The following is a 13,874-nucleotide window of genomic DNA, read 5'->3' on the forward strand; positions in this document are numbered from 1 at the left end:
TTAAACTATCTCACCTTATCCTATTTACTAAAGTCAATATCTAAATATGATTGGATTAACACAGTATAGATTTGATCTGATTTGATTATTAAACACTATATATTTCTTTGATGATTTTGATGTAGATTATTACCCTGAGGATATTTAGACAAGTTTGTTGGACGAAATGTTGGAATTCTTAAAATTTCAATCACTGAAATTATTTAAAATATAATTTCCACATGTAACAACTTTTCTATACTCGGCGCCCAATATTTGTCGAACTGTTCGTCCTAATATTGACAAATATTTGTATAAACTAATTTATATTAGCAGTATTTAATCACTTTTATAAATTTCGATAAAGCAGTGAGGAAGACGGAGTTGATCTGAAAAAAGTCTGTTATATAGTTACAAAATGTCTAGCATAAATACATCAGTTATTTCTTCAGATCAATTCCATCTTCTCATTGCTTTATCGAAACTAATTTATATCATAATAATCATTACTCTGTACTTTTTTTAAATAGAGTTTTGTTCTCCAAGCTGGATGATTTGGTCGTGGAGCTTTCATCGTCCTTCTGAACGACATCATCAGCACAAACCCGACAAAACTATCCAGCTCAGAGAACAAAACTCCATCAAAATCAACCACCTGAGCTACAAATCTTCTCCACCATCTCAATAATCTATACTATTTAGTATATAAGTTCAATAATTGTAAACTAATTTTTTATAGATTTTAAAATGTTTATTCATTCTCATATCATTTGTTTACCTTACAATTGTAAATAAACTATTATAAATGAATTTATTTTTATAGTGAAATTATAAAAAAATTCTAATTAAATTTATAATATTTGAGATGGCGACTAAAAAGATGAACTATTATTATTATGATGATGATGAATTATTTAAAACTAAATATTATTTTAATAAAAAACAAAACATAGTCATTATAAATTCACTTGATGTCATTTACTCTTATTTTCACATTGTTATTTAGGACTGTAATTGATCAGTCACTTGTTGGTATATGTGTGTCATATGCGGACTGCCTTGATATTGCCTGAATTCACCATCATTATAAGCAAAAACGGTTAATGGCTAACAGTGGAATCCAAAACAACGTTTTTGTCTTATTTGGGACTCGTAAGCTGGATATACCTAAGTCCTAGCTTGAATATCAACTCTGAGATGGAGGTACATCTAGCTGACGAGTCTCAAATAGGACGAAACGCATGCTTTAGATTCCACTGCTAGCCACTATCCATCTAATCTCACAATTAATTTATTGTATACATATATATCAACTATATTGTAATTTCATATAATTAGTATTAAAATAATTAGCCAAAACATATAATAATATAAAACGGAAATTAAAAACTAATCTTCTTGTTTATAAGGAAATTACACATTAACTATCATTATCATATATAAATGTGTTTTCATTAATTATTAATTTCCTGTTATTATATAAACCATTCAATTAATATACATAATTATAATTCAATATACCATTTATTTAGATTAGAAAAGTCCCGGAAACACAAATCAAAACTTAATTTTTAAAAAAATAAATTTTACACTTTTTTTTTTTTTTCTTTTTTTTTCACTATATATTTTTTATTATTTAATAATATTAAGATTAATATAGAATTAGTTTCATTATTATAATAAGTGATTAGTGTAAATACAAGATACATAATTTACATTAACAATATTAACATATGAATACAGGAAGGAAGGAAGATTTCAACAAAGAACCAAAAACAATAAAGAACTAACAAAAGATTCATAATCAGTATAGAATACATATATAATTTGACATTTGATTAATTTACTATGATTCAAAATTATTTATGATTATTACTGTGTAATTAGTAATTAATTATGAAATTAAAATGAGTGTAATTACTTTAAATAATATGTTAATTATGTTTGGTTTTTTTTTCTTCAAATTATAAACTATTTAGGTATTATAAGCAAAGATGGATAGTGGTTGACAGTGAAATCTAGGACACGCGTTTCATCCTATTTGAGACTCGTCAGTTGAATGTACTTGCATCTCAGAGTTGATGTTCACTATAGGACTCGAACTCAGTACATTTTACTCCAAACGTCATCGCGTTATCCATTCAGCTAATGTGTCTTCACAGTCACTTGTTTGTGCAAAACGTGCGTTCTGGATTCCACTGATAGCCACTAACCATCTTTGCTTAGAATGCTTGTGAATTAAGGCAATATCCAGGCAATACGCATAGTATTCACATATCCCAATAGGAGACTGATCAATTGCACTCCTAAATATCAAATACGAAGATTCAAACAAACAATACTAAGTATCAGGTATTATATTTGAAAGAAAACTAAATAATTTTAAATTCACTTGTTGTTGTTTACTTGTATCTTCCCATTGTTATTTTGAACTACAATTGATCGATCCCTAGTTGGCGTATGTGCATCCAGAGTGAACATCAACTCTGAGATGCAGGTACATTCAGCTGATGAGTCCCAAATAGAACGAAATGTGCGTCCCGGATTACACTGCAAGCCACTAACCTTCTTTGCTTATAATGTTTGTGAATTAAGGCAATATCAAGGCAATACACACAGTATGCACATATGCCAATTAGAGACTGACCAGTTGCAGTCCTAAAAACATCAATGGGAAGATTCAAACAAACAATACTAAGTGAACTTACTCTATTATTGTATATAAACTATAAGTAAACCTTTCATTTTATTCATTTCATTTAAATAACCAATAATAATTATCAAAATAAATTACTCATCTATGTTAAAAAGGAGTTACTCTTTTAACAGCATCAGATTAATTTATTTAAATGATTAAAAGTAACCATAATTAATATTATTGTTTCAAACAATATGGTGATGCTTTTGTTTGTTTGTTTTTTTTTTATAAAAAAAAAGAAAGAAAAAAAGAAAAATTAAACTGTAAACATGCTTATTAACAAATAGATATTATCATTAATTATTTATTTTTATATTCATATTATCCGGCATTTTAACGATCAATTTTTTTTGTTTTTTTAAATAATGAAGGCGGCAAACATTTTTTTATTCTTATACAATTTTAATAGTTAAAAATAAAATAAAAATTTTATTGTTGTTAACCTAAATTTCATTTTTTTTTAAAAGAAATCCATCATTCGCTGTCCAGAAAACAGCAACTAAGCTGATTCCTGGAATAGTGAAGCTCCTGTATGATGATAGACTGACCAAGCTAAACTTATTCCCGTTGTCATATCGAAGAATCAGAGGCTACTTGATTTCAGTTTTCAAATTTCTTAGTGATAAATTTGCATTTGATTTGCCGTCATTTTTCTTGTCTTCCGAAACAGAAAATTTACGAGGACTCTCCCAAAAAGGTTAACAAGCCCAGAACGAATTACTTGTCAGCTGACTATTGACTTTCCCATCGAATCATCAACGAGTGGAATTCATTACCTTAGCACGTGATTGAGGCTCCATCCGTTGACTCTTTCAAAAGAAAGTTGGATCAACTGAGGGACCATCATCGCCAGGACTAATACAGGCCTCTTGTACTTTACAACTTGAAACTGAAACTGATGAACACTACAAAAAAATTGGATAAATGACTTTGTTTTTATTCAAATTTAGTTCATAATGAATGATTCATTAAAATAGTGAATGAACTACAAACAAATAAATCAATAAATATTAATATATAAATCAAAAAATAAAAAATATTGATTATTTTAATCGATCATTCTTTTTTTGTATTATTTATATTAAGTTATAAAATAATGAAGAAAAAAACAACGAAAATCGATAATAAAACAAAAAAAAGAAAACAACATCGATGCATTATAAGCAAAGATGGATAGTAGTGAGCAGTGGAATCCAGAACGCGCGTTTCAACCTATCTGGGACTCGTCAGTTAGATGTAACAGCATCTCAGAGTTGATGTTCACTCTGGGACTCGAACTCTGTAACTTTCGCTTCAAACGTGTTATCCACTCAACTACTGAATGTTGATAGTCACTTACTTGTGCAATGGGGTGAAGTTTAAATTCACTTGGCATAGTTTGTTTGAATCTTCCCATTGATGTTTAAGACTGCAACTGGTTAGTCTCTTATTGGCATATGTGCATACTGTGCGTATTGCGTATTCAAACAAACAAAACTAAGTGAATTGATGCATTATGTTTTCTTATAGTTAGTCTTTATCTTTATTATTATTATTATCAAAGTATCATCCATGTTGAACAATCAGTGTTTATAAAATTCTTCTGTGTTTAGACACTAAATAACATGATGAAGAGTAGATAAATATTTCTAAAGAATAACTTCCAAGTAATAAAATAATATTAAAACAAATTTAATAATTAAGTATCATTTATTCAACATTGTAAAATAATTAGAATTTCACAATTTTGAATTCATGAGTCAATCTAAGCTAGACTATCATTTGAAACCTGGAAATATTGGACGTCCGACTTATCTTAGGATGGGACTCCTCAGCAGTGCGCATTCACGATCCAGCACTCGAGACTCGAATTCAGGACTTTCGGTCTTGTACGTGAATGCTTTACCTTTGAACGATCGAGCCAACTTGTGAACTCAGTTGTGAATATACTACAATCTCTACACATCCCCCTACTGACAATCGGAATTTCATTCGACTGTTTAAGAAACCAGAATGAGGTAGAGCGTACAAGTCTGAGTTTGAAAAAGATGAAATATAAAAGAGAACACATCGATAAAGACCAGTATTAAAAATGAAAATCAATATTACAGCTAAAAGACGTAATAAATCGAGAATAAGCATTCCAAGAATACATGTTAATAAACGTAAACGAATTCAGTTGTAAATGACAGAAAATGTAGTGTGTGGTTTTATATAAAACAGATCAGAATTTATATGAAAACCCGTCATTTAATTCGTGTTCAAAATGATATAATTATGTATAAAGCCAGTGAACAACACTGCAGGTTTTACGTTTTATGCTTCAAGAGAATAAAATAACATCTAATAAATAGTCACAAGATTCTTACTTAACGAGAATAAATAACTATAGTATCTTAAAACAGAAAGTAGCTAACTACTAGAATATTTTGAGATGTACAGACTATCGTAAAACAAATTTTAACTTTCTGTTCTATATAAACTATGAAGTTTTTACAAAACACTTAAAGGAATACATAGGCATATCCCGCAAAGCTTAGGCTAATGAGCAAAAAGAAATCAGCAGCATAAAAGATTGAGAAGCTTCATCAACAGAAACGGCACATCAAATTCCATCCGCAGCATTTTTGAGTTTGTTCTATAGAGTGTCAATTTAACTTCCAGATGTGATATGGATAACACAGACATTTGGAAGTGTATAACATCAGCATCCAAATTCATTGGATTGTTTTGATCTATTATCTGGATAAAAAACAACTGCAAAATAAGGGAATACCTTTCTATACAATACGTGAATGAATCAAAAATCAATTTTGATCTTTTCCACAATTCAGAATATAGAACTTTTGAATTTCTGACCCAATGTTCATACTGGCAGAATATTCAAGACATTGCTATCTTTGTTTACTCAAATCTACACTATCCAATGAAAATCGATACAATTATTTCATTCGTTCACATTCTAATAAACAGAAAAATTATCAACTTGTATATGAGCTCCCTTAAACAAATATAATGAACTATTACCTGATTTTTAGCACATCAATTATCAGAACTGATAGCAAATATTCTACTTTACCAAAATAACTTATTTATTACGTTGAAATGAATACAATGAATGACTATATTTAAGACTTAAAACCTAGTTCATGAATCAGTGAAAAGAATGCAAAGGCTTAGATATTGATTAATAGGATATACTAATTGTTATTGTGAAATAACTCCATCTACAAAAATGATGAAAAACCAAGGGAAATTAGACAGTATATTTTTACGTAACATATAAACAGTGGATTTCTATGACTCTTCTAGCGATCTAGTTAATGTTAGTCTGTGATTTAAATTATATTCAAATAAACCCACATTCAAGACTTTTTCTATCGATAATTACATCAAGAGGATGGTAAGAACAACCTTAAAATTTGTCCAAACTTCCAAAGGCATCTATGTGTATGGAATGTAAATAACTTATTATGCAAAGCAAATATATATTTATGAGAAGCCTTTTATTAAAAAAAGAAATCCAAAAGCTGATGAACGGAGTTCCAGCCTATTAAAACTACAAAATTTATTTCATAATTTAACTTCTTTATTAATAATTTTACATTTACAAGTCTTGTATCAATTCAGTCAATAAACCAACATCAGCTAAAAGATATATATTAAAGCACCTGTCGTTAATTATATGTACGACACATGTTTGGCGTCTGAGTTCAAGATACATTTGGAAAATAAATAATCAGTTTAAGAATTCTTTGCTTTCTAAATATTTCTTAATATCACTTAAGATTAAAGGATGTTTTGTTTTGTTTTTTTTTCCAACAGAAAATAGTATTGTTTTTTACATGTTAATTTTTATTGAAAATTACTTTGTCTTGCAATTAGAATTTTTATCGAATGTAAAGAAAGCAATGTAGGAAGGATAAAATAATTTGCCTTTTATCTAATTTTCTAAAATATTTAACTATTTCTATTTGTATTTACTACTGCCGGTCCCAAGCCCGGATAAAGGAGGAGGGTTAGGTATAGGGTTAGCGATCCCATCCCACAGAAAACCAACTCGCTAAAAAAAAAATGCTAACCCGAAAAAAATTTGTATTTGAATGACTTATTTAATCATATAGTTTAGATACATTAAAGGTTTGTTTTCTCTTTGGATGATTCCACTTAACTAATTTTTTTGTATATAGTTTGAGTGTATTATGAAGATTATATAGTTATCAACATTGTATCAGTCGGAGAATGTTTCATAACCAGGAATCATTATTTACTTCTTTCATTGACATGTGAAATTCTTTTTTATCGCATACCTAACTTTCTCATACAGAATTAACACCTTGATTATTGAAAAACGTGATGACAAAAATAGCATTGAGTTAATTTCTGATTCCCTACATTCCAAACGCAAACAGGTCTGCTTTATGGACCAATGATAAATTATTGTCATATTTACTGACTGTTACGACCTTTAAATTAAACATCAAGGGTCAAATTTGAAGGTAGTTATCATTGAGAATATATGTATTTTTTCAGTTGAGTGATTATCAGAAAAATATTCAAATTTTTTAGATGCATTCATTTAACCACGACAACTATCTTAAAGATAAAGTCAACCTTAGAGTCCCCCGATCATTTCATGAATATGTTTAATAGTGTTTTAAGATTGCTCAATTGAAAATTATCCTACATATATTTATGTACATTTGTTTTGTGAAAGTAATAAACTAACTAGATGAATAACATTAAGATGTAGTTAGTTCCAAATGTTTGAACAAATCAAAAAATAAAATACACGATTGTGATATTTACTTTCTTACATTACATTTTATTTAAAGACATTTTTAATAGGTTCAATTCAAATACATTAGAAAAATTGCTTCATGTCGGTTTACTCTTCAATTGGATAAAACATGACAACACTGGTATTGTTCACTTGGTATTGTTTTACTTGAATCCTTCCATTGATGTTTAGGACTGCCATTGATCACTCTCTTATTGACATATGTGCATACTGTGCGTATCGCCGCGATATAGCTTTGATTCACAAGCATTCAAAGCAAAGACGGTTAGTGGCTATCAATAGAAGTCAGGACGTGCGTTTCAACCTATCTGCGACTCGTCAGCTGGATTTGCCGGCATCTCGTGAACAACAACATACATATAAATACAAATGAAAAAGGATTTGTCAAAGTCCAATTTTTGTGTTAAAATTTATCTCTCGTGAATAAGAATATTATTTTTTTTTAGAAAAACACTAATAAAGTTTAAATTTGTCTCAACAGATATTTATACGACCAATCAAGGCTATTGGAGTTAATAATCACAATGAAATAGAATACCTCACCGAGCATAATAGGTAAAAGTACAGATACTTGCCTTTTTCATCCTTAACTTTTATTTTATTTTGTTTTTACAATTCAAGTGTTCAGTTTTGTAAATACAATTGTTTTACCTTTAATACCTATTAAGCATTTTGATGACAATATGTATATGTATATACACTATGAATTGTCACCAACTGAAGAATCGATGATAATCAAATAACACCTAATATTCACTTCAAATTTAAAACTCTGCAAAAACTATGGATTTTCAACGTTAAATTTTGTATTATTATTATTATTTAAACACATAAGTATTGGTACAAAAGGAGCACCAGATATATATGCGCTAGACAAATCTCATTTGATCTGTGTAAGGGCTATGATACTGCCTAGGTGCCCTAACTGAAGCAGGTGGTTTTCTAAGGGGGCCACACCCCGAGCCTTTGACCTAAAGGCCTAATCCACAAGGCAGTGAAGATGCAGTCTCATGGTAGCCTGTGACCAAAGATTTATTCATACTCCATTTGTTTCCTCAGGATACTGAAGCTCATGTGCACCATTGGTTTGGAATAAGGGTTTTACAACTCCCCTAGGTGGACACTCTACATCCACCAACCCAGTTAAAGCGCCGAACATTCGCCTTTTGTCCTCTCAGTTTCGTAAACAACACCTGTGGTACGAGAAGGCAGTGAGTAGGACTTCCCTTGCAGAGGCTATATACGCGTGTCCATGTGAGAGCATTTTGAGAGTGAGAGCAGAATCTCCCCACTCACGGCCGTACTAGGGCATTATGTTTCATGACAAACATGATAACACTGAGTTGAGATGTTTAAATTCAATGACTACAACATTTGACTCTACAATGGATTTTTAAAATGTTTTAATGTAATATATAAACCATTTAGTTACTCTTGATTTTACTATCACCGAATATCATGAATATACCAAGAAACATTGGAATATCAGTTTAGCACTTGATATAAGCTTAATAACCTACTTAAATTATTACATAACAATATCACAAGATTTACTATGACTTTGATGATCATCATTAATTTATTTTTTTATTTTACATTAGGTGTTGTATTCATATATCCCTTGTAGAAATAAGGTTTAAGGTTTTTGTTAGATTTTTCGTAAATTAGATTATCACTGATTTAATTTATTTAAAAACAGTGGGAAAATCAAAGATTTTCTTAAAATGACAAGAATTTGCTTCAATTTATTTCAGGTTATTATCAACTAATTATAATCTGTAATAGTTGGACATTGAAATGATGAATTAGATTGATCAGTAGTTAATATATATGCATGCATCGGGATATAGTGTAGTGAAAATTCTCAGAACCCGATGAGTTTTTTGGATGATATTTTATGAAGAAGTGACTGGGAAATCAATTACGGTAGTAATAAAATAAAATAATCCTTATACTATTACGTAATATGGTAAATGAATACTGGTTATTTTTGAAAAAAATTAAAAAATAAAATACATAATAAAGTCAGCTTAATAATAAAAATTATAAATCAGATATATTGAAAAACAGTATAATCATATAAAGATTATGTTTCCAAGAGAAATATATATTCATGACTAGTTGTTGTCAAATATAAAGATCAACTTTAAGCATTTGATAACTGAAGTTTGTTGAAAAAGAAAAACAAAACAAGTACAAATGATGTCAATGTGTATATAATGTACAAAACAAATACCAATATTTGTATTACATGTATTTCAGATATTTATGAAAGTGAAAATTGACAAATTTGAGCACGTATGCTTCGATTTTATTATTTTAAATATCATGAATACCAGATACAAGATTGAATTTGACAGTTTCCACTTGTGTTCCCCATACTATTTAAGCTTATATTCATTTAATACAATACAAAACAGCAAGAAATTCAATTTTATACACATTAATATAATATGAACACACTAATTTATTTATAGTTTCTGTGATAACGTCGGAATAATAAACTGTAAGGATGGCTCGTTGGCGAACTCAAGGAAGCCTCAAGAAGCACAGAAAGTGCAGAAGACATTCCATCTAATCACCGCTAGGGGAACATTCTAGAATGTCGACGCGTAGCTTCCCTATTGAATGAATAAGAGGGAACCCCTATGTGCCTATTGGCTGTCCAAAATGATGGTTTACTTACAGACAAAAACTATAAATACATGAGATTTTTGTACTATATTCCACACTGTTTTGGTAATAAAATTCCTACTTACTAGTCTTCTGTCTTCTCTCTTGCAACGTTGCGGGTTCAATCGTTCAAGTAGTCTAGTAGTACGTGGCATAGCAAGAATCAAATCTCTAGATATAACATAAACAAAAGTTGTTACTACAGTTATATATTAATAAGGTAAACAAGAGGCAAAATCTGACTCACACGTCGTCGTCGTGCCTCCTGGATCATGAGACTGTTTCCATGAACTAACGTCAGAGGTAACCCGGGTGGTGGAGATCGGCCTAATCAACCACTCTACCAATACCTGGGAACGATTACGGATGCCACATATAGTCATTGCATAATTACTGAGGGTTCAAAAGATTGGTAAAATAAATGAGTCTGACTAAACAAAAAGACAAAAAAATGGGTTGTGAGTGTTATGTAATGGTTCTGCGTAAGCAGTGCAGAAACAGCTGTCCCGCCGTTGTGCCGTGATTCGATGTAGCACTCTTCTCCAGAAGGGCCAACTAGACTTCACCATTCTATATGGCTGGAAGGGGCATAAAATAAATATTGTTTTCTTACAATAATTAATTGATTTGAAAGTGATTAGTATAGAAAAATTTAAGATTATATTTATGTTATTGTTCAATTTTAATAAGTAATAACATTCACAAGATTTATTTAATATTTTACATCTTTTGAATCAATTAATTAGTGTCGGAAAAAAAAAAAGATTGTTTAAACAATAAAAAAATTATGTAATAAAACTTGATTTCTTTGTTAGCCTAAAGCATTTCCAGTAATCATAATAATAATACTACTGATAATAATAATGATAATGGTAATAATAATAATAGTCACTTGAATGGTACCACATATTACAATCGGAAATAGACTATATATATTGTTCATATGAAAATTTCTCCAAGAAAACAAAATCTAACAAATAGATAAACTGACAAACTTTACATCATTATACATTTCAGTGACTTTTTTTTCTTAGTTATATTCCTACTTATAACCATAGAAATATTAAAGGAAAAAAATAATAATTTGTGCAAATAAAAAATGAAGCCAACTGATCATTAGTTAAATAAAAGTTAAATATTTAAAATAAAATAAAAACATTGAATATAGATGATGCAGTAGTTAACTTTTTCATTTGTAATGACATATTTTTATTGATTGATTAAGTTCAAGACAATACTATAATGATCCATCGTAATGGTTCTTTTTGAAGTGAATCAATGATTGAAAAGTCTTTGAATGTAGTAATCAACAAAAATTGAACTACATAGATTTCATCGTAAATTATGTTCATTATCATGTTTGTATAGATTAAAATGCTATTATTTATAAATAAAATGATCATAGATTCCATAAAACAAACCATAAATTTATTCTTTTACGATATATAGAGACCTTAAATGATAGTGATGGATTAATGAGATATTTCTTTTTGGTTAGAGTTATTTAGTATGGTATTTTTGGCGAGATGAGTTGCTGAACCCTTCTTCAACTCTAGTAAATTTTCCTTGATTAAGTTTAAAAAGCTAATCTAAGGAGAAATACTTGATTTTTTTCGACTATTTTTTCCGCTTAATACATACTTCTATAAGAAAAATATCTATAGATTTTATGATGAATGAAACTTATAGTAAATAAAAATCATCCTGGTTTAAAGTAAGTATCACTAACATGTCTGACATGTGTTAATCAAACTAAACACAACGAAAGAACGGTTATATAGTTTACGTTGTTTAACTAGTCTTATTTAGAAACAACTCTAACTAGCTACAGTAGTTAGTAATTGAAACTCTATGTGGTTATGAAGAATCAGCGTGTGACCAGTCGAACAATCCATTTTTGAAAGGATATTTGATCATATTTACTAGGAGAAAAATTTAATCAGTTTTCTTCATTATCGAAGTTGATTACAGTATGTTACCAAATGTCGGAAAATCATTTATAATTGGGATATGAAAATAGTATATTTTGTGCTTTTGACGTTATGAATTTTTATGCACGTCAAAACAATTCAAATTTTGATAGAGTCATTTTTGTAAACAACTTCCTATATGATAGATTTTGTTGAAACTGTCATGTCACATCGGTAAAAGTATAGCAGAGAGACGACTTTAAAACAGCCGTGACGAATAATCAACCAATTTTTAGCCAGTTCAAAAACAGCGTTAGTGAATGGATAGTTTGTATGAAAGTAAACGATAATATTACGAATTATAAACAGATTTTTCATCAATAATAAAACCATTAAAAATTTCTAAAAGTTAGTATGCTTGTAAACTGTGAAAAAGAAGAGACAAATTCGCCTATACGGATATATATTATCATGCTTCCAAAACACTCACATCAAGACCAAAATAAATTTTTAGTATCCATATTGTCTTTGATTAGGCTTAGGAATTTGGAGTTATGGTCTCCATTATGAATTGACTATAACTACAATGTAAAAGTGCTTTGTAGCTACATGGTACAATTATTTCAGACAAAAATCTATGAGATGCGAAATGATTAATTTGGCCATAAAATATAATTTCAGCGGCTTCATGAGTATTTAAAAATTGAAGGTTTGGGGTTAAGATTTAGGTTTAGTGTTTATTTGCCTATTATGTAAAAGTTATTAAAAAACTAATTAACAACTTAACACATTTAATACGACCACTTTTACCCTACGGAGGTAAACATTTTTGAAATCCTTTAGAACTCTCAGAATAGCATACAAAGATATTTCTATTGCTCATTATTTGTAACACTTGTAATTTGTACGAAAACCTCAAAGCCTCCTTCTAAGCACCGATTGTCTCTTTACTGGACCATACTTTAACCAGTAAATCTGATTTTATTATCTTAAAAACCAATTTGTAACTTAATCAGATTGCAAAAGCTGGAATTCAATAAATTTGGTAGAATAGTAGCTTATTTTTTAACATCAAATCTCAAAATAAATTCTCATGTTGTTATCACAGAATTACTACTTAATTATTTGGAATCGTGAAAGTAAGACATGGCTGCTTCAATACCTTGTGGATCAGACTCTTAGGTCAAAGGCTCCGGGTGCGGTCTGAGCGCCCGGGAAGTATCACAGCACTCAAACAAGCCAATGGTAACACTACTCACCTGATTGTTATTGTGTGGAGAATATGTATTTGGTTCCCTCTTGTATCAATAGGGTTCGATCTTCATACCAATGTTCACCATGTAAATCGATCAAAAGCTATGAAACTCTCCATCAAAATGTTGATTTGGTTACAATCAGAATGATTATTGCAGGTGAATATTCTGGTATAGAACATGTGATTGTGGATGGTGTTGTACAAAGTATTAAATTGATCCCTGAGGAAATAAAACGATGTGTTGCTAGATTTGCATTTCAGTATGCAAAAGATAACGGTCAACGTAGTGTAATAGCTGCGCCCGAAAACAGTACTCTACACTGAACTAATTGCTTTTATATATAAATAATTTATTCACAATGAACCATGAACAAATTGATTATTCATTAATAAAGATAACTTGAACTTTAGAGAAACAAATTTTCTTTCATTTAAAATAGTTTTATAGTTGAGTTCATGAATCTGTTAAGGCTAGACCACCATGAAAAACCTGAAAACGCTGGACGGCTGTTTCTTCCTAGCACGGAACTCCTCAGCAATGTTCATCAACAATCCTGCTCGCGGGATTCGAACCCAGAA

At 29.7% G+C, this 13,874-nt stretch overlaps 1 protein-coding gene across 1 annotated transcript; it reads left to right on the forward strand.

Annotated features, from left to right (window-relative positions):
* Window positions 1–13,322: 13,322 nt before the first annotated feature.
* On the forward strand, window positions 13,323–13,619 carry Smp_203680 (uncharacterized protein; the record flags this gene model as incomplete). Its single annotated transcript, XM_018789395.1, has 1 exon — window positions 13,323–13,619. The coding sequence occupies one exon, from the start codon at window positions 13,323–13,325 to the stop codon at window positions 13,617–13,619; it is 297 nt and encodes a 98-aa protein (XP_018654843.1).
* Window positions 13,620–13,874: the final 255 nt, after the last annotated feature.

The sequence above is a fragment of the Schistosoma mansoni genome, chromosome W (genome assembly GCF_000237925.1).
Source record: "Schistosoma mansoni strain Puerto Rico chromosome W, complete genome".
Taxonomy (NCBI): domain Eukaryota; kingdom Metazoa; phylum Platyhelminthes; class Trematoda; order Strigeidida; family Schistosomatidae; genus Schistosoma; species Schistosoma mansoni.